This window comes from Phalacrocorax carbo, chromosome 22 (assembly GCF_963921805.1).
Source record: "Phalacrocorax carbo chromosome 22, bPhaCar2.1, whole genome shotgun sequence".
Lineage (NCBI taxonomy): Eukaryota > Metazoa > Chordata > Aves > Suliformes > Phalacrocoracidae > Phalacrocorax > Phalacrocorax carbo.
In genome coordinates this window covers 2,489,892-2,511,430 of record NC_087534.1, presented here as the reverse complement: position 1 = coordinate 2,511,430, position 21,539 = coordinate 2,489,892, and the positions used below count along the sequence as shown (strand labels likewise).

The window sequence follows — 21,539 nt, the reverse complement described above, 5'->3', positions numbered from 1 at the left end:
TTTGACTTGAGGAAAGAAGTACCATAATTAATATGCAAGCAGAGTACCACCAACTCGAGGCTCACACAATTAGCTGAGCTCTCTCCCCTGCAGCTGCACACAGCCACCCACAAGCCTAAGGAAAACTGGCCTTCGTAGCTGTTCTTTCGGTGACTCCTAAGTCCCCCCAGCCTTTCATATTCTCACTGTTACCACTTTTTGTAAAAGCTTAAGATTTACCTTTTGAATAGGCCTTGCTCAGGCTTTGTTGAATGTCAGTGTAAAGCTGCAGTCCTAAATAATTTACGTCCTCCCTGCAGCCGTGGCTGCAGGAATGCTGCGTTCACCCACACCCCTAAGCTGTGAGTCTCTCTTGTATATAAAAGTGTCAACTGACCTGATTCTGCCTCTGCTGAGCCTGGTTCTTTGCACGCTGCTAGTCCTTCGCTTTCAGGCAAGCGCTATTCTCGCCTGACATTTGGGACACAGCCCTGCTACCAAGCAGATGGAGTTAGTCTGACTTGGATGAAATGCTCCAAATCCCCACACACCTGAAGTGAACAACTCGCACCACGGACGGGAGGGTTTGACACAATCTGTTACGCTGTTTAAAAACAAGAGAAGTCAGTTGAGGTTTCACCGCAATATTTTATTTGGGAATTTACATATACACAGGATAAAGACTGCAGTCTTGCAGAAGTCTGACTTCTTGCTCACGCTGATGAGTTTAAGCAGTTGTGTTCTACTGAAGATGAGAAAAAGAAATCCGACCCACCCACTTTTTATGCCTAGATTAAAATGGCAAAAGCTAGCCAGGAAAGGGTACCGGAATTACACAGGAACAAAAAATATATGAAAAAAGTATAAATTAAGATGTCATAGTAATTTTTAAAAGTGTAAGAAAACTTGCAGTGGGCTCTCAGCCCTTGATAAGTTAACTCTCAGTTAGATTGTTAAAAGTTAAATACATCAATACCACATATTAGACAGAAAAGCCACTCTGAAGTGCAAGTTTCACATTCCAAACAGCTTGCCCCCACACTGCGCGAGAATCCTGCTTGCTCACGGGGGGAGGGAGAGGGGTCTTCAAAATGACTTTGGTTCCAATGAGGGTTGGCGAGCCAAGCACAGCAAGGCCTCAGCTCCGGAGAACTCCACTCAAGGGAAGAGGTAGCAAGGCTTGCTTGCCCCTGGGCTTGGGTTAAAATCCAGTTCCTCAGCACCAAACAAGGTTTCCACCCCTCTGCTAACCAAAACCCCGACTAATACTAGAGTTTAAGTGATTCTTAAAAGGCCTGACATTACAGGCAGTATTAAGTACAGATCTCCCAAGTTCCCCAGTCACACCGCTGCTAAGATACCCAGCAGGACATTAAGTGCTACCCAGAAGCATTAGTGGAGGTTTGTGCAAGGAGGGGGTCCACCCCAGAAGTGTGCATTGACTGTGCTAAATACAGGGGAGCTCATGTTCTGGTCACTGAGGTTTCACCGTGTCTGACAGTGAAAAGGCAGAGATGGGTCTCAGTTATGGAAAGAGGTTCAGGCTGGGCAGCCAGCCAGAAAGAAAAACCCTGAATGTCTCATGGTGCAGTTTTGAAGAACAGAACAGAAGGCAAAAACGGTCACAACGCAAGGGATCATTTCCACATCTGAGTGCTGAGGGACTGATTGCTTCCCTGGGCACCTCCTCCACCCATTGACTGTCCATATCCCACCATGCCATTAGCTCCATAGAAGTTCATCCCAGCCATCTGCTGGGTCATCTGCAAAGGGGAGAGGAGAGAAGTCAAGGCTATGTCAAGGAGACTGTCGGCCCAAAGCAAAGGTAAACTTTGACTCCCCAGTGTATTACAGGCTTAAGCAAGTTCTTTGAAAGAGTTATGGTGGAGAGAAGTCACTGGCTTCTCAGGCATACGCCTGCCTAGCAAGCTGAGGAAGTTCTCATTTTAGGTGCTGTTGCTCTGATTTTTGTTCTCCACCAAGCACTGAGAGCTCTGAACAACTTACTCCTTTGTGATCCCTCCGTTTGCCTGCGGTATCAGCAGACCTCACCCAACCCCAGGAGCCAGGCTATCAAAGCACTGGAGCCTTCACTTAACAGGCAAGGTTTAACTGCATGTGCCTCCCCTGCCCTCCGTCCTCCCTGAGGTCGGCAGCAGATCACACCTCACCTGAGCAATGTTCCACTGAAGCTGCTGTGCTGGCTGCACACCATAGACGGGCTGGGGAACTGCTGCCATGCCAGCTACGTAGCCAGCCTGCTGTGCAGCCATCATCCCGTTGGGGACACCAATGACAGCTGCCTGCACGTTACCCACATATCCCGCTGGTATGGCCATGGGCGTCACCATCCCTGCAGCTCCAGGCTGGGCCATCATTCCCACCGATGGGGCCATCATGCCTCCCATCATGCTGCTGGAGGGGGCTACTCCTGGAAAGCTGGTATAGGCTGCTGCAGGATATGCCATCTGAGCTGGGGCCATGAACATTGCTCCTAGAAAAAGGCAGAGAAGCGATGAAGGGAAGAACTACCGCGTTCGTTGCCAGGGGCTGAAATGCCAACCTTCAGAGACTATCACAACACTCACTTGGCCACGACATCCAGACTGAGCTGCTCATTATGCTACTCGCCAGCTCTCAAGAAGGACCACCTACATTCCCACATCTTTGCTTGTCAGCTGTCAGGACAGCCCACCCACTCTGAATTAGTGTACTGCCGTTCAACGGCTCTATTCTGAGATCTGTTACCTTGCGCAGGCAGCTGAGGTGTTTGAGAGCCGTACAAGGAAAGGATAGTGTCTTTCGAGAGCTGCTTCTTCCCAACTTCCTCCCCTTTGCTGCCCGGCTCAGGAAAGAGATTCAGATTTTCGGGAACAGAACCAGCACTTCCAGATGTTGGCATGGAGCCAGTGACCTGCGACAGAGACAGCACAAGTGCAACAGCTGCATTCAGCACTAGGGGAAGACACACATCATCTCATTTGAGCATCTAACGAGGCTTTGTTGAGCGCTGATGTTCCCTACTTACCTTCCTGGAGTCAGAGCTTGATCCTACCGATGCGAAAAGATCAAGATCCTTCTCTAAGCTGCTAGGCCTGCCGTTTGTAACTGTGGTTGTCACAGGAGCATCTGGGAGAGACAAAGCTGTGTGAAGATCCATCACAGATGGCCTCAGGCTGAGGGGCAGCCTCCTTGCCAGTTAAGCAGTTTGCACATATGCCACTCAACCCAGGGACTTGACCTGTAACCTACTTTAGCCAACGCATATTGCCAGCTCTTGGCTTGTCCTTCTGGTGCCGAGAAGGAACTGGCTCAGGACCAAGGCAGTGCTCTGCACCATGTCTGTCCTATTAACCTCAGAGCAGCCAGGAGCCACACGGTGTCTAGAGACTGCCATAGCTGCTCCTGTCACACTACAGGCGCAACCGCTGCACCGGCGTAAAGGAAAACATAAGGAAAGCTGTTTCTGCCGCAGCGCTGAGCGCCGTGCTTCGGTTGCACTGGAGCAGCTTATGCAAACGTTAGTATTCCTACCGGCTACTTTCACCTGACAAAAATAAGTAGTAAAAGCTCACCAAATGCACAGGATCAAAGACGGTGTATAGTCATTGTAACGAGTGCCGTAAGGCTGGAACGGCTCTTACCGAGTCCTAGCAAGTCCATTACTGGCTCAGTGGATTTAGGAGAACTTTTTCTAGACTGCTGCGTTTCTTCTTTCTTTTGAGGCTAGGGGAAAAAGAACACCAGAAGTCTTGTTCAAATGTTGGTTTAACTCTGGTACTTAAGAGGCTTTAATGAGAGATTAACCCCTAAAATCCTTTTTTTTTTCCAGTGGGCATAAGTGCTTCCAAGGTGAACAGAATTTCAGAGTGAGTACTACATCATTGTTTGATTGTTCCATTATGTTGGAACCCACTGCCAAATTTAAGCATGCTTTAAACCAGGAAAAAAGTAACTGCTGAAGCTGGAAAGCTAAGCAGGGAATAGCAGGATTTCAATCTGCTCTGCTTAGTATCTGGTTGAGCAGTAGAAAACAAGCTACCACCATTAGTGTGACTCAGTGCACCCTCTGCTATGACTGAGGCCAGAAAAAATGCTTCCATATCAAGCCGCATCACCTCTGTTCTGCTTGAGGGAAGTTTTTGCAATTGATCCATGACCATGCCTTTTGGTCTTACCATTTTCACCTTCTCAAAGATGATAGGTTCCAGTTTTCTTTCCGATACTGGCTCATTACTCCTTTTCCATTTGTCATCCTTTTCTTTCTGTAAGGAGAAAGCCACTGACATGAGGGTCAGAACTCATGCCATCGTACCAAGAGAAAGTTCACACAGAGCTTTACATGATGCTGTTACTATTCCAAAAAGCCCCAAGATACAGCTAAAGACCTATGTTTGAAGCTAGTCCTGCTTTGAGCGAGGAGCTGGACAAGATGGCCTTCAAAGGTCCCCTCCAATTTAAATTCTTTCTACAGAATGATGGAATGCAATCAGCCTTGGAGAAGGGATTAGTCACTAATACAGGAAACATTTAAACTGCCTATTTTCATAGAGTCACTGCTTACTCATAAGACATATATCTTAACACGTATTCAAGCTTCTGTAGAGGCAATTAGAAACTCACCCTAAATGCAGCGATGTCAATGCTTCGGTCCATGTATTTCTTCTTTTCATATTTATCCCGAATGAAGCTCTCCACAGCTCTGCAAGCAGCTTGTTAAAGACAAATGATTCAAGAATAGAAGACTTACGTAGTATTTTGACATGTGGATACAAGGTACAGGCTGAAACTAATGACTGTTTAGAGAGCCTTTCCAGCAGTAACTTTCTTAAAATAATTTAGTGTTGGATCCAACTGCTTTAGCTACTCAATTTTTGCCCTTGGGTTATTCCAAGCATGACAGTGTTAAAAGGTACATTAAATCAGGGCTTAAATTCCTAGTGTATTTTCTTCACTGATGTATATTTGCTGCAGCCATCACTTAGGAGCGTACATGTGATTTGTGCTAATGGCAGTGGTCAGAGACCACTTAAGCCACCAGCTTAAGACAAAAATGATGGCAGAGAAGGGCTCCTGCGTTTCTTTAGGTTCACATCACTATACCCCTGTTGCACTGGGCATCTAGAAACCTTCCCATAAGGTGAAGGTTACAGCTTAATTTTCCAGAAGTGTTAAACCTTTCTATCTGCCTCCACTGAGAATTTTAAACACTCAGCACTTTTGAAAGTCAACACCCCTATTTGCCACAGACCCTAACGTGCACCTCATGCAATAGCTTCAGGTTGTAACACTCGTGTTCCAGTTCTCCACCCTCACGGCTCGGAAGCGGTCCTTTTAGCTCTCTCCTGCTTTGTTCTGTAAGCAAGCGACACTCGGAGGGTGCCTAGCTACGAACTCATTCTCACAGCTGATGCCCAGGCACATGAAGTTAAGCCTCCTGTGCAAGGAGCGCAGCTACTACGCAATAAGATGAAAAGACTCCATGTTTCCTCAGCAGCAAAGGAAGAAAGGATGCTGATCTGTCTGAGGTCGCCTGAAGTTCTCTGGCAGGTAGGCTTCATAAAGACGATTTGCTTTTCCATTTCCCATCTCTTGCATGCACTGCAATTCAAAAGAACTCTTGAACAGTTTGATTCCAAGACATTAAAGCTCTTACACATACCAGCATGCCAGGCTACAAGCAAGAGTCTATCTGTGTTAACTAGAAGGCACACGTAGACCTCTGAAGTGTGCTCTGCACCTGAAAGCCACTCCTCAAGCTTTTGGTGCGAGCCCACTAGCTGGGAATCCCCGATGCAGTTGCTATGGATCCCCCCTTGTACAATTCACTAATCCTAAGCACCATAGCACAATATTTATTCAAAGACAAGATAAATCTCACACTAGCAACCTCGTGTCACTCTGGAAGTCCAGGATTTGTTTTCTGGAGCCCGCAGGGAGAAGCGGCAGGCAGCAGCTCCAGCCAACAGCAGCCTCTGGCAGTTTTACAGGAACTCACAGTGTTTGCCTTTACCCTCTGATGTTTGCTAGGCCTGAAATCATGACATTTTCCCTCCCGGTCTAACCTTGCTTGATATCTTCTTCCTGCCTCACGTTCCACACCCCATGCCTACTCAGACTTTGTTTAATTCCAAGCTTACCAAGCCCCACCAGCAGAACGCCACCGTGCACGTTTCGCATTACCTGTATCTGTTCTTGTGTCCACTGGTCAAGATTGACAGATTTTACCCTGGATATATGAACTCCTAGGTTCCTGTGGATCCCAGCACAACGAATACAGATGAAAACACCAATATTCCAGGATGCCCATCGTGGCCCTGCAAAGAGACACAAGCATTTCACTCCATCACATCAACCTGCGGTTGCCTTGAGCAACTGAGAAACTGAACCAAGTGAACTGGGGCTGAGGCGTTTACATTTTCATCCAGATTAAAAACTAGCATTAGACATCAGCAGAATATTTAAAGGTTGTCTCCTAATTATTTTACTTAGAGCTTGTATTTTATTGCCTCCGCCTTCCATTTTGAGGGCTCTACACAAGACAAACACAACTCAAAAAAGGAGGAGGGAAGAAAACGGGCATTCAGATCACCCAAGACACTACAAGACATCAGTTTAAGAGGAAATTAGTAACAGCCATGTCGATGGAAGTCTGTGTTCCTGCTTTAGCAGGACAGAATCTTTCTTGGATAACCTTATTGCAGTAGAATCAGCTCCAGAATATTCACTACTGCTCTAGGAAAAGCAGCATAAAATACTCAGCATTTGGCATATGGAGCGCATCATCAACTCTTCTGTTAGCCTTACGCAGGAAGATACAGCTGAGTAAGGGAGGCAGCTCAGAGCCCAGCACTCTGGCCACCAGGGCAGAACCCCAGCTTGCGATCCTGGCAGAAGAGGGATTAACAGTTCACTCCGCAGTTTCTACAGCTCTAATCAGATTCACGGTTTGCATGCGGCTTTCAGACAGGCAGGAGAGCTCCAAGGTCTAGAAGGGAGATCATGCCAGGGAGAAAAAACCCACAAGGGAAAGATTAACAAGCTTAGTTTTACTCACTGCAAACAGTTCTCTGAAGGAAGCCTGGCCATGCGTTACCCAGGGGACAGCAGAGGTCCACAGGCACTCCCACCACTTGCAGCCCCCCTCCCAGCCAGGGCCAACAGACCCCGGCCTCTGAAACCCTCAGTCCTGCCAAAGGCCAGCTTCAGAAGCAGTTCTCCGCAGTGCAAGACAGGCAGGTTTTAAAACTCAGTCACCTGGCTAGAGCTGGTAGCCAGCTGCAGAGTTAACGTGGCCAGCTTCCACCACGGGTTGGATATCACTGTCTGCAGGTAACTGGCCAAACAGCCGCAGCAAAGCCACATCCTGAGTAAGGGACCCAATAAACTGCACCAGCCCTTTTTACAGGCATTACAGGCATTATTGCAGATGAAGAGTTATTCTGCCTTTCCTTGCCATAGCTAAAATAGCAAGCCTCAAAGCTAATGAGACTGAGGTGGGAGGGGGAAGAGAGGGAAAGTGTAATTGCAAAGCCCTAAAAAAGCAGCGCTGTATTTGACTCTCCTAGATACGCTAGATGGCTGTTAACAGTTTAATTCCTATTTGCTGGGAAAGCCCAGAGTATCCTGAGGGATCTGGTGCTGCTAATGCAATCAGTGGCTCATGGTCCTTTCCAGGGCAAAGGCATGCAGCCTCTAGCTTACCTCCAGTATCTATTCCAGCTAATTCATGTTATGATTTTTAATAAGTCTTTATTAAGTCTTCTGGCCTGTAGTACCATTGCTTTCTGCTTTTTCACTAGAAAAATGGCCCTTGAGAATGATACTAATTTAATGAAGCTGATCAAAGTCACTTCCCAGCTGAGGAACAGCTCTTTGTGAAGACCTTAATAGAAGCATAGTCTTGCCTCTACCTCAGTTCCTTTATTATACCTACCAAAATCTAGGACTGAATGCAAAGCAGGGGCCCATTCTTCTACCAGCACCTAAGTATGCCAGTCACAAAGTGCAGCATGGGAGTAAAAGGCTTGTTCAGCGTTACGCCTGTTGCACACCAAGGTGAAGCCAGGAACTCTGATCCTTTGTTTGATTTATTTGGGGAGTCCTCTCCCAGATACACCCTGAAGGCTATAACGTGAGACTGCTGGCAGGATTAAGAATGAGATTCAAGGTTAGATTTAAACTCTAGATATATTTAGCCTTGATAGGACTAAAAGGATTAACAGTCAGCTAGATACTACATCTGGGCTGTAATAATCAGCTCTGGTGTGTCACGTGTGCTCAAGCCACTGCAACCTCCTACCCTGCGATGCCACATGCAGGAATGACTCAGTGGTACAGTCTGTTACACCCATCCTGCTTTAGGGTTACTTCACGTGTGATGCAGGATCTGAAACAGCGAGGGCTGAGCAGAGGAACAACAGCTGACCGTTGCTGCAACACCCAGATCCCAGCTCTGGAAGACCCCAGGACTGACTGATGCCAGTGTATGTTTTAAAAGGCTTTCAAAACTCCTCGTAGCAGCTAGCGTTTGGTTTGGTGATAGACACATTATACAGCCAAGGGTAGCTCTCTTCACTGATGCTTATTCCAGCCAGGGTTTGGGTGTACTCGCAGTGCCAATACATGCCATGTGGCTTCAGGTCTACAGACAAAATGCCAGAAGTCTGGGGGTGTGGGGTCATTTTTGTCCCAAGCCAGGAGGAAGATGGTGATCCCAGAAGTTCAGCACTCTGCTCTCGGGCACGGTGGTGACTCTAGAGACACACAGCAGGATATTTTGATGGTTCCCCAAAACGCTGCCTGAAGTCTGTAGCTAGTTCCACGAGGCACATGAATTTGAACTCTAGATCTAGATCGAACTCTGGAACCCCATGCTTTTGGATATAACTAGTAATTTCTTCAGTCTAGTTACACAGCCCTGTATTCTATCAACACTATGATAAAGAAAGAGGAACAAGATATGGCTACACCCCTTGAGCATGAAAAGCTACTTTAAGATAACCAGCTGCACAGAGAACCGCTTGCCTCGACAGCAGTGAAGGGCTGACACAGCAAGGCGCAATACAACAGGGAAAAGAGCTGCTGCTCGAATAATCAGCGCCGAGCAGAACAGCAACCTGTCGGCAGCAGTGTGGGGCAAATGAAATTTGTCCAGCCGAATCAAACTCCAGATAACTTCATGCTCATTTAAATGATCGTTTGGTGCCTTGGGCAGCGAGGAACGTTACAGGGTTTCTTTTGCTGAAAGCACGGGTATCCTAAGCAAGAGAGCCCATCCTAACCAGGCTGCCACCAAGGAAGCAGTGGGCCAAAGCCCAGGTGTCCAGGGTGGGTTGGGGCTGATGCACCAGCCCGAACACACTCTTACTAGACCTTCAGCTTTGCTCATATCTAATGTCCCCAAACATCAAGCTAAAATAACATTTTTGCTATTTCATTTCTTAGTTTTGTGGGGAATGGGGGATGGGGTTTGATGCAAACAAGCTTCCCACTTCCCTCTTCTGAGGTCACGACGAAGGCACTCGCACTAGATATCACACGAATAAGCGCCCAGTAAAGGTCTTGCTGGGAAAAACTTTGTACAGTATTTCCCCCCAGCTGTACATGCCATTTTCAAGGTAACTGCCTTGTAGAAAGCCCCAGGTGGTATTTACAGATGCGAGCTCGGTCACACATTGCAGAGTTTAACTTCCCCAAAACTAAACCGAGCTGAAGACTGTGCAGAAGCTACAGCGACCGAGCACTAACAGAAGAGGCAAAACACCTTAGTAGAAGTTCAGGGTATAATTTTTTCAGAGAAAAATGTTTTTATATTGGTAAGTTGCTTTAGATAAAACACCTAGCAGCGTTTATCAGCGTTGCAGGAGCTGCCGTGGAGCCCTATCTTCCCTTGCAGCCTTTGTGCACACCCCGACACTCGCCGCTAATTGCTCGCACGAGGGCAAGGCATGCCACAGGCAGCACTTTACCCTCTGGGTTCAGTGACTCATGCAAACTTATATGCAAAAGGTTTTAGGACAAGGCAAACATTTAGCTTATTAAACCACTAGAAAGAAACATTTAAAAAATAGGTCCTCGTATGAATACTCTTGCTAATGTCAAAAATAGCTCCCTTGAGGCTGGCATCCTCGTAGCCACCAGCTTCAGAGCTTAAGGCCTAAATGAAAACTCACTTCCCATATGCAAAATTGGGAGTTTGCTGCAATGACGACCAGTATCAGACATGCAAGCCTGATGCTGCAGTCACTTTTGTTTCGGTATTATGGCTAATTTTAACATCCACAGTGAGCAAGTTACTTGGCACCAACTGGAGTGGGGATAGCTTGTTCTGTTCTGATTAAGCATCTCACACCCCTGTTCATCACCTCATATATGTACAAATCCCCTCTGGAGAACAGCAACCATTTGCAGGTGCACAAGGGAGTAAAGAAAATGGCGGGTTTGAGTAAGAATGGGATGCTAATCAAAACAGATTTAGGAGCCCAGCTATACACTCAGTTCTGGCACAATACTAAGGCTAGCTCAGACCACCTTGGGATTTATTCCTAGCCTGGAAGTGGTCACAGGAAGATCACAAGCTTAAAAGCATCTACTGCTCAGTCAGTTTTCATTTTAGAAAGTTGAACTGAATACTCGAGTGTATTCCTAAGCAAGGACGTACCACCATCCAGCAGAGACTAGAAAGCTATGTGCGAGAAACTCAGCTGCCCAGTCACTGCTTCCATGAGACAGTTTCACAGCCTGTTTTACATCCCAGCCTGTCAAAATAAACACCGCATACCAAGCTGGTCATACCAGCTTAAGTTAGCATCTAAGCTGGAATCATTAATGCCTACAAGGACTGTTGGAATGATCTGCCCTTAGTGAAAAGGCTCCTGATTCCCTTTAAAACCCCAGCACAACCAGGCTAGCCCACTTCACACCATGTCTTAGTCACTCGCTGAAAGTTCACACCCTTGAGTGTTTTTAATCAAGGAATCCCAAGGGGGTTCACTCCTCACCCTGTATTCAGGCATTACATTTTGGCTCAAGCTACTCATGCAAGTTTCTTTGGTAATAACCCTCCAGAAGGCATTTAAAAATAAAACAGAAGTTGGCTGCAAAGCCACTGCTCTTTCGAGAGGGGGGTCAGGAAAAAATAGATGCTTTCATAGGCAGGAAGGAGAGAGCATCGCTATTCAAAGCCTAATGAAATATTCTTAGTGCAAACAACTGTTTGACTCGCAGGCTCCCTGCCTGCAAGCACTCCAGCAAAAGCCCAGCTGTAAGAGGGAGATGTGCCTGCTCAGCCCACTGGTCCCAGCTAACACCGCTACACGTGCTGGGCTACGGCATCGTACAACCGTCCCCTCTTAGCGCTCACAGGGGAGATGGATGTGGGAAACTCTCCTTGGAGCGGGACAATCCCTCCGAGATGACAGTCACGTCCTCTCGTACGAGCCTTCACCAGTACTTGGAAATTTCTCATCAAGCCAAAGTTGAGAAGCCCTACTTTTTGCAGAGCCAAATGAGGAAATAGCCAAGTATCCAAGAGCTTCCTCTGACTTGTGGTTTCCTTATTCTGGAAAGAGATTGCCTAATGACTTACTGAAATTCATTCCACTCATAGAAAAGCTATGACAAAGGCTGTCTTACAAAACAACTTCCTCTGCTCTTTCCTGTGGATGTCTGTTTTACAGTCAAGTGTTCAAGTTAGTGTGGGGAAACAAGGTAAACTCTCCCAGTGAGTAAGAAGTACAGTTAAACACAACTTCAAGACCTCTAAATTATGCTATTTAGTTATTAACGCAGGCTAGTTACCTACTGGCCCGAGCATGCATTCTGGTACAGGACTCATTTGTGAAGCACTAACATGTACGCTCAGATTTAGTCCCAGCCTAAGCTATTTGTGTAGTTTTCAGGAAGCCATTGGGATCCTGTGAAACAGGGATGCTAAGGCCAGAAAGCCCTGGAGCCAGGGAGTTTCATAAGCATATATGCCTAGTTAAGTAGTTTAGTGGTTAAAAAACTCAACTTTATGCCATCCTTTGAAAGAGGAAAGGGCTGGTTTCAGGACTTTTCTTCACCTTTTTTTCCCCCCAGAAGATTGCTGCAGTAATTATAGGCTTTAACCACTCTTTGCGGGAAAAGGAAGAGCCAGAGGCATCTATGGGGGTTGAGAAGATTTCTTCCAACAACAGATTGGAGCTTTGCCTTCAAATCTTCTTGGCTGTATTAGCAGCAATCAGTATACTCTCTCCCTCCCCAAACCATGATGTTTGCTACAGGTTGCTACAGACCAAGCTGATCGGTGCTCGCTCCGTCTCCTCAGGAACGGGCTTTGAATCTCCTACAGTTTACCAGAAACACGTAACATCTGAGTGCCTGGTGACCTTGAAGGCAGCTACGCTGCTGCATTTGATCTAACTTTGAGTAGCTGAAAGCTTGCAGAAGCAGCCTTCAATCCACATCTTATCGTTGTTAGCATCTTGTTCTTTGAAGAAGTGCTGTGATGGTACAGACGCAGATGGAGCGAGGTAGAGGAAATTAAAATAGATGCTGTGAACAGCAGGGTGGGCCCTTCCTGCTGTTTAAGCAAGTGATGTTTATTACTTCAGTAAATAAACTGTGAAAGTGATAATTTCCAGCAGATGCTATAATAAGAATCTATGCAAGAGGACCAGTTAACATTACCAGTACTGATAACCACAACCCTTAAAAAATATAAAAATCAGCCACGTTCCGTGATCCACATATTTCCTGTGGAAGTCAGCATAGTAAGAGTCCCAACAAATACATGGTCAAGATCAGAGATCAGGATTTCATGGTGTTCCAGAGACTAGATAACAGATGTCCAATCACTAGGTTTTAGCCAAAACTACACACAAATCAGTCCTAGAAATGCAGATTTCAAAGCCTGAATTTCCATAAAATGGAAAAAACCCCAAACCTAGGTAATAAGTAAACCCACCCCTGTGCCCAAATGCAGATATAACCAGAGCAGCAGGATGGAAACTCACACTATCACTACTATTTTACACCATCAAAACTAAACTTAGAACTTCTCCACCATCAAATCCCTTACGAGGCATCTGCTCGCGCAGCTTTAACTCTTCACTGCATTTTGAAAACGTTTAGACCCTCTCTTCCAGTCTCATTGAGTTTTGGAGATATGTAGAAGTTCCTAACACCTTAGAACTGCTCCTAAGAGAGGAAGGAGCCTCTGTTCTTGGGCTGCTTTTTGCTTGATTGAGAATCTCTTCAGTACCTAGAGTTCAGCATGAACTACTTTTCACAAAGTTACCAAGAACTACGTGACATTCGCAAGGAAAGGGCATAACCTGGCCAATAAGGAATGGCAAGTTTTGCCAAAAATAGAGGTAAGCAGTTTAACAAGGCACTGAAGGTCCGATCGTAGCAGAGGTAAATCCAGCTTCACAGTCAGAGGAAGCTTTGCTCTAAGACAGTTTCTCTTAAAAGCTCAAACTTTCTCTGTCCTAGATTTCCTGGGACACATGAAGTAATCACTGTTCTGGATCAACCTGAAGGAGACCAAAGCTATTCTCGACTCTCTAGTTGGTTTTGATAACCTACTTGCATTTTGAAAGATGAATTACCTTTAAATTGCAGAGGCTGGCACACAGGTTCCTGAGCATGCTTGACACCTTATGTAATTCATCTGGCAGTTACTATAGGAACAAACTTTCAGAAAGTTGCAGCTCTGCTCCGAGAATCAGGTGCCATTGTTGGGCCCCTAATTCACGCCGCCTGCCATACGGCCACTCACCACACGGGCTCTCCATTCTACAGGTGGGTCCATATAGCTGGTACAGAAGAACAACGGTATTACAGCTGACATGGTTTGCCTCCTGCTTGGAGGATTATCTTTGTTATCTATTTCTGGCAGATATAGACACATGCATCCCTGTACGTGACTCAGAGCTCTGCATATCTTTTCTTAAAGGGTATCTTCCTACAACTCTAAGCACAAACCAATTCCAGGATAAGTCCCCACTGGAAAAGCTGATGCTTTTTTCCTCGCTTTGTGGCTTGAATGGGAAGTTGTAACTTCAAGCAGGTGAACATAGGGTCAGGCTCACAGCTAGACAGAGCAGTGCTCCCTCCCAGAGTCTGACACCACTGCAGCACAGACTTCTCAGATGAAGATCACTAAGGGATAAAGCCAGTCTCACAGACAAAGTTTATTTCTGAACATTTGCACTCACTTGAAATTAATACTGCTGCATGCACAAGACCATTCCTTTCAGACCTGACCCAAGAAGAGCAGAACAGTTCAAAAGCAGAAGAGAAAACATGGTGCTCATTCAGATAACTGCAGAATATCATGACTGCAGCTAAGAATTAAAATGAGTATACAAGCATGTATGCATCCCCTCTGGCAAGCTTCCATTACATAAGACTGAGCTTTCTGCTAATACAAGATTTTTCTATGGCAAGCTGAGAAGCTTTAGTCTTACCGCTTTGGTTTTTGAAGCCCATGCAGGCAAACAGTATGCATCACTACCCACTGCTCAGTTTTCCCATAACGATCATTTCTTCACATGCAGTTGTTCTAGGCAGTTATTTAAAGAGTTACTCTTCATATTGCTTCTACTGAAAAGGAAATTCAGCTGCGATTCAATAGTCTGCTGGTGGAGGAGTTGAGTCACAACAGATTTTTGTTGAATATTAGCAACATGTTTTATATTAATACAGTTTGGCTGGACTAAACCAACTGTAATAAGCTAGCTCCCCCATTCCACTGGAAGTCATCCTTCCTTAGCTGCACCTACTCTAGCTCCAGGCTTTTTATCCTGCTCTTCCTCCTTCCCATCCAATATTTAACCACCTCTTAACTGGTATTTCCAAAGTTCTACCCCTCTTTCAGAAAAGACTGCTTGAAGACTTAGATCTGGGTTTGTGTTGTGTTTGGCAACAAATAGTTTCCCATCTAACCACTAAAGTTAAAAGAAGGGGTTGATTTTGGCATGGAACCCACAGTGCTCACAAGACACAAGGGACGAAGGGAAGAGTCAGACAAACCAGGAGGAGCACAGGGCAACCTTAACTGATGGACAGATACAGCAGTCCTCACTGGTGCTCCCTGGGGGGGAACCTGCCGTTCTGACGTCAGCGAAACCGGATCCAAGGAGCCTGTTGAATAGATAGGACTGGAGGAGCAGAAGGGAAGAGTTTGGGAAAAGGAGAGAATCAAACAGGATTAGCTGTATGTTACACAATTCAGCACAGAGCTTTAGCGTCAGAAATACAGAGAACATAAGTGTTACTCAACACAAGACATTTTTCCATTTACTGAAGACATCTGAACACTTTTAGGTCAAGTCTAACTTGCACAGATTACACCATGTCCCTCCATCTATGTTGCAACTTCAGCCTCCAGACTCACTCTGGTGTTCAGCAGCGTATCTTCTGACAGATGCTCGCTAAGTCAGACAGCCTGACAGCCACACTATCTTACACACACACGAAACCACAACAGCAACACAACTGCCCTCAGAAGGCCCTTTGCCACGAGAAATGCACTGGTAGAAGAGATCCCACTCTCATTCATCAACAGTTTCTCTTTTAAGTTGTTTTGTTCAAGTGATTTGTACAGCAAAGGCTTTCAAAACAAGGATTATGATAATTCATCGCTCCAGCTTTTAGTGAAGACAGCCACTCTATCACCTTAGCCATGCCGGGCAGCCCCGAGGGGAGGGCTGCATCACTGCAGGACTCCACGCTGGATAATTGCTTTTGGTCATTAATATTAGTATTATGATAGCATTCAGAGCTGCATGGGGAAGCCACCGAGACAAGAAACCTTTGACAGCACTTGCAAGGGGAAATCTGCTGTTCTGTTTGTGCCTAACATGGCTAGATCATGTCCTGAAAGGCTGCCACTGAGCTCCCGAGCCCTGTTTTGATCAGGTAATGAAGACCCCCTCTCATATATACAAAAGTTCCATGCCTAAGCTCCACTGCCAGAAAGCAGTCCAGCCAGACACTGCCTCGGCACAGGATGTACTACTTACTCCCTATCCACCTGCTTTTCATCAGATCACCCTGTTTACCCACAGTTACTTCGAACAGAAAGGTTGCAATGCAAAGAGGAAGAAGCAGGCGAGAGATCTCGCCCCACCTTCCTTCAAAACAAGAGCCTCTAACCACTCGTGTTTATTGTTGCAGAAGCAAAAACCACCCCGAGGTTTCTTTCCCAGTTTCCTTGTCCTTCTTTCCCCTACAACATCTTAGACCCAGGACATTAATAGCTGTCTAGGGAAGCCATCGGGCTCACACTTCTGCAGTTCTCCCTTCAGACTCATCTGCATAGCTCTTACAGAAAAGTTATGCAGAGAAAGCACATGAAGCCATCACTGTCTCCAACAGCTCGTCAGAAGAAACACCTTGGGAAGAGTGGCGTGCTCCACGGAAGCTACTGGAACCCCAAACATGAGGGAGAAGAGTATACTGGAGAAACTAGTTTTCCCTCCTTATCACACTTAGGGATGCAAGTTGGACTAGGAATCACTTGTATGCACCGCCTGATGGAAAGCAAGTAAAAACAAGAACACAGACGACGACCTTCTCTCTAAGCAATCGCTTCGATGAGGGCAGACGACATGGAAGATACCCAACTGTTCACCAACATGTCTGCTACACTGGTCCCAAGCAGTGGCCAGCATCAGAGAGCCGATGTTCCTGAAAACTAGACTTTTACCCTAACACTGAGAATTTCTGTAGAGCATGAAATCAAGTGGGTACATACTAGCACCGCAGCTCACACTAACAGGTACTCCAATCTCATTTAGTTCTGTATATAGAAGTGGAAAAAATACAGTACTGAAACCCAGCAAGTAGCTAGGTCTTTGGGAACAGGCATAATGGAAGTGTGGGTGGCATCTGAACAGTCGCTGCCTGTGTGTCATGCTAGCTTTGAAACACTCGGATCGAGCGGCAAGCCACTACAAAATTCAGGAACTTCAGCATAAAAACAGATAGTCAAAAGCCAGTGTTTTATTGTAGAAGTGTCTCGATAGGTGCTGTATAAGCTGCCAGGTTCTTACTCTGCCTTCAGTTTTGTTGAAACTCATGTAAAAATCCTTATGGTGTTGAATGTGAGCTGACAAAGGAGGGAGCTAGTGTAAGAAACACCACCTACCACCACCAGCCTGCGGTTGGTGGCCAGATTTCAGCCGTGACCTTGGCAAACTACAGTTCTCAAAACTGAACACAAGTACATTCTTCATGTACCTCAAAACTAGCGTAACCAGACTTGCAATCAGGTAAAAATCGAGCAACAATCAGCTGTACAGAGGAGCAGCTATTCTTCGAGGTAGCACTGGAAATGTTGAGGGAAGCCATCTGGAGCCAGCAAACACCACGTGGCCTCTCATTAGTGCAGACTCACACAGAGTTTTAGTTATTAAGAAGCCATATATCAAATAAAATGTGCTTTTTACTCTGCACAAGTATACCTGGTGCTCATTTCCATAGGCAGGGAAGAATGTTGTAGTTACTTCCAGCAGCTCTAAGAACTAACACCAGGCCTTCCTTGCAAGCCAGCACCAGTGCCTCACTGTGAGAAAACCTCACATCAAGCCACAGCAACCAAAATGCGGCCCAATATGAAGCTTTGACCGGCACCAGCTGCCAGCCAGATACCTGGCTGGAGAGCTTACGGCATATACACCCCCTGTGGCCACAGACTCCGTCTGCTGCCCTCAAAAATGAGATCTCACACCTCCGTGAATCTCATTAGTGCAGTGGACAATTATTTTACCAGATGACTCAGTCCAACAGAAGCTACTCCTCAGGACAGATCCAACCCATCTTCCCAAGACACGAGCAGCTTCCAGCTTTAGTGGCAATGCTGAACCGTACCCTTTGACTTTTACACATAATTAACCGGAATACTGCATTTCCAGGATGTACGATGAACAGGAGAAGCTTTATAATCACATCAAAGCAAATAACCTGGAACTGTGATGAGTATTTGTTTCTATAGCATGTAGATTGAGTATTTGTTTCTATAGCATGTAGATTACTGTCTCATGCCTCAAAAGACAAGCCAGCTATTTTTGCCCGTGGCTCTGGCATTAGGAGCCAAGAGATAAGCGATTTGCAAGCGAGAGGAACATTCTCCTCTCTGCCAACAACACCATGTTCAACCTACATGGTCAGCCAAAGCCAAAACACCTCAAAATAGGCCACCTCCGAGATAAGACAGGTTGTTATGATGAGGTTACTGTGTTTTGGATTTCTTTTGGAGCAGGGCTGAAAACAAACCTTAATAGCACCATTGCTAGTGTTGTTCAGCACTGCTCTCCGCGGTTTTTAGAGGTCAGACTGAGGTGACTAAGTCTCCCACTCACAGATGGGCATAGAAAGACAGCCCCTGCTCCAAGTTCATGTATTGCAGCTGTTGGGAAACAAGCCTCAAGTTCGGACCTCCAGATCATTATAACAGCTCACTAAAACAGGATTTTAGGTAGGCATGGCATAACCTTAACCCTTTTGCTGCAGGAAAGCAAAGCATTTCACAGTAGCAAGCTGCAGAAGGGCATCTGCAGCACCATGGAACAAGTAACAGTTGTTTTATTCATTTGTTTTGCCTTCTAGATTTCAGACATTTACATCTCACTTCCTCTCCACTCCTTTATAAGCAAAGTAAGGATCACAACAATACCTTGAGATCAGCAGTAGGTGGAAAGGAAACAGAGGATGAAATATGAAATTCCTTCGGTGGTACTTGGGCCCAGGGCTAGGTTACAATTCCCTCTTCTCCCTACACACCGCACCTTCAAACGCTGCCCCTACCTGATCCTCTAAGCACGACCGCCGCTCGCGTTACAGCTCTGATTTACAGGATGCTACTCCTCGGCCGGATCGCCCCCCGAAATTACGCAACGCCAGCTTTCCCGGTTCCTCTTAACACCAGGCTTCTCCAGAAGAGCCGTCCCCACACGCGATTACGCGTTTTCAGGCTGACATTTGAGATCAAGCCCCAGCGCAGCCCGAGCCCAGGAGTTTCCATAAGCCGAGCTCGGGCACTCTCCCGCTCGACTCCCTTGCGGCTGCCGGGCGCCGGAGGGCTGCGGGAGCGGGTTCCCCACAGCAGCCCTGCCGGCACCGCCTGCTGCAACGCGGCTGCTGCGACGGCCGGGGAGTTAAACCGCGCTCAAGCCGAATCTGGGGCTTCTCCCCCCCCAAACACTAAGTGTCTGCTCAGCCAAAGGGGAAACCACCCACCGTGTTGGGAGCCCCCGAACCGGCCGAGGCCCGGCCGGGGAGGCTGGAGGACGGAGCCGTCTCCCCCCCCAAGGCCCAGCCGGGCCGGTGCTCCCAGGGGAGCCGACCCCCCTCCCACCGCTGCAGCGGCCCCCGGGGACAGGGCGCACCGGAGGATCCCGAGAGCCCACCGCCGGGACGGGAGGGTGGGTATGTGCAGCGGGAGGTGGTGAGGGGGCAGCGCCCCGCCACACGCCGGCACCGGGGAGGGGGGTGACAACCGCGCCGACCCGGGCCCACCGGCCCCCGCCGCCCCCTCAGCCGGCGCGGCTCGCGGGGAGGCCGCCGGTACCTTTGGCTTGGCAGTCGGCGCAGTACTTGTTCTCCTCCTCCACCAGCAGGCTGGCCAGCACCGCCTGGTACCGGTCCACGTCGCGGACCGACTTGCCCGTCATGGCGCGGCCGGCGCAGCCCGCCCGCGGGTCACGGCGCCGCCGTCCCAGGCACCAGCCGCTTCCTGCTTCCGGCCGGCGGAATGGGCGGGGCGGACAGGGGGAGGAGCCAATAGGCGGCGGCGATTTAACGCCTTTCCTTCCCCCCTCCTCCCCTCCCCGCCGCTCCCCCTCGACGCTGATTCGCTGCCGCGCGGCAGCGCCCGCGGGAGCCAATCGGAGGAGGCGGGGCGGTGGCGGGGGAGGCATGAATGGGCAGGGTCACGTGACGGGTTGAGCTGGGGGCGTGGGATCGCACCGGGGGGGCTGGGAGGGGGCGGGGCGGGGCTGGGGGGGTGCTGGGGTGCTGGCTGGGGGATTGGGGGTCTGGGGGTTCTGGAGGTGCTGGCTGGGGGCCTGGTTTGGGGCTTGGGGGGCTGGAGGGTCTGGAGATGCTGGGGATTACAGGGGTGCTGGCTGGGGGCTTGGGGGGGCTGGCTGTGGGATGGAGGGGGGGCTGTGGGTGCAAGGGGCTGGTGGAGGGGTTGGGTGGCTGAGCAGAGGGGTGCTCCCTGGAGGAGGCAGAGAAGGAGGAGGAGGTCCCTGCTCAGCGCCTCCATCACTGCCCAGGCCAGGCTTTGCCCCACAGAGGCACCCATGGCTCTGGGCCGCCCCATGGCTGTCCTGGAGCTGTGGGGCCATGGCCATGCAGGGCCTGGCTCCTCCTAACCCCATTTCTCACACTGTCGTGGCAGTCTGGGACACAGCTGCGCCCGGTGCCAGGGCACTGCGGGCCTGATCCTCCTGCAGCTCCTCTGCAGAAGTGAGGGGGACCCCAAGGGCAGTGGGGCAGACCCTGCGACACTTAACCCCAGGTACTCGCGGGCACCACTGGTCAAAGGCAAATGTTCTGCTTGGATCCCATGGTAAAATTAATGGGGGGAGCAAAATATTGAGTCTTTTAAACGAGATGGAGATCATAAACCAAACCCCGGTATTGCCGTGCCGAGGTGCTGGGGGGAGAATGTGAGAAACAGCGGTACATGAAAAGCTGCAATCAAATGAGCAATAGCATCAAAGGAGAAAAAAAAAAAAGTCACTATGTAGTAATCTGAAAGACACTTGAAATTACATAAGGCTTCCAAAAGCGACACTCATGTCCCAGAAAGGCACTGGGCTCGGTGGTGGAGCTGGGGCACATCTGCCTTGGGCACCAACAGAATTATCCCAGCAGCTGCATGAATGGTGAGGATCCTGATTTAGATGCTCTGAAAACAAGGTGCTTTCAGCCTAGAGCCAAAAAGATTTTTTGTCTCAAAACACCAGGTTTTAGTGGAAGGGCTTCCCCGCCACCACTGCGGCTCGGAGCCGCTCTCGCTGCCTATCGGGGGAGTGGGGAGGGCAGGAGCCTTCCCCATGCCAGGCTGGGATGTGGGGAGAAGGAACCAGAGAGGAGATAACGGCGGTGCATCACCAGTCCCGACTCGTCTGGGGCTGGGATGGCCCCATGCCCGCTAGCAAGGATGCTGTCCCACCAGCCCTGACCTGTTCTGGGTGCAGGCAGAAGCCACCGAGCCCCCCCAGTACTGGTGAATCAGTCTGCAGTGGCTCATCGTGGAGCCTTTGAGCCCTCCGTGAGGAGGAGGAGGAGGAAGAAATCGCCAAGATGAATCATCCCTGCATTCCCTGGGAGCGCTGCGCTGTGCCGGGGCTGGGGGGCGGCGAGTTAGGGGGACGGCTGCCAGCAAAGGCAGGAGCTGGGTGGGGGGAGCATCATCCCCCTGCAGATATGGGCCTTCTGCTGTGCCAGGGGCGTGGGGAGCAGCTGGTAACCCCCCCAGCACTGCACCCCGTTCCCCTCCCAGTGCCACACTGGAGCCATGGGGGCATTTTGCAGGGGTGCCCCAGGAACTGCAG

The 21,539-nt window shown here is 48.5% G+C and overlaps 1 protein-coding gene across 1 annotated transcript; it reads right to left on the bottom strand.

Moving 5' to 3' along the window:
- Positions 1–607: 607 nt before the first annotated feature.
- On the bottom strand, positions 608–19,729 carry SMAP2 (small ArfGAP2). Its single transcript, XM_064471118.1, has 10 exons — positions 19,544–19,729; positions 6,163–6,296; positions 5,495–5,580; positions 4,603–4,681; positions 4,158–4,244; positions 3,624–3,705; positions 3,008–3,108; positions 2,728–2,893; positions 2,151–2,473; positions 608–1,742 (listed from the first exon to the last, which is right to left on the bottom strand). The coding sequence occupies exons 1-10, from the start codon at positions 19,644–19,646 to the stop codon at positions 1,617–1,619; spliced, it is 1,287 nt and encodes a 428-aa protein (XP_064327188.1). The 5' UTR covers positions 19,647–19,729; the 3' UTR covers positions 608–1,616.
- Positions 19,730–21,539: the final 1,810 nt, after the last annotated feature.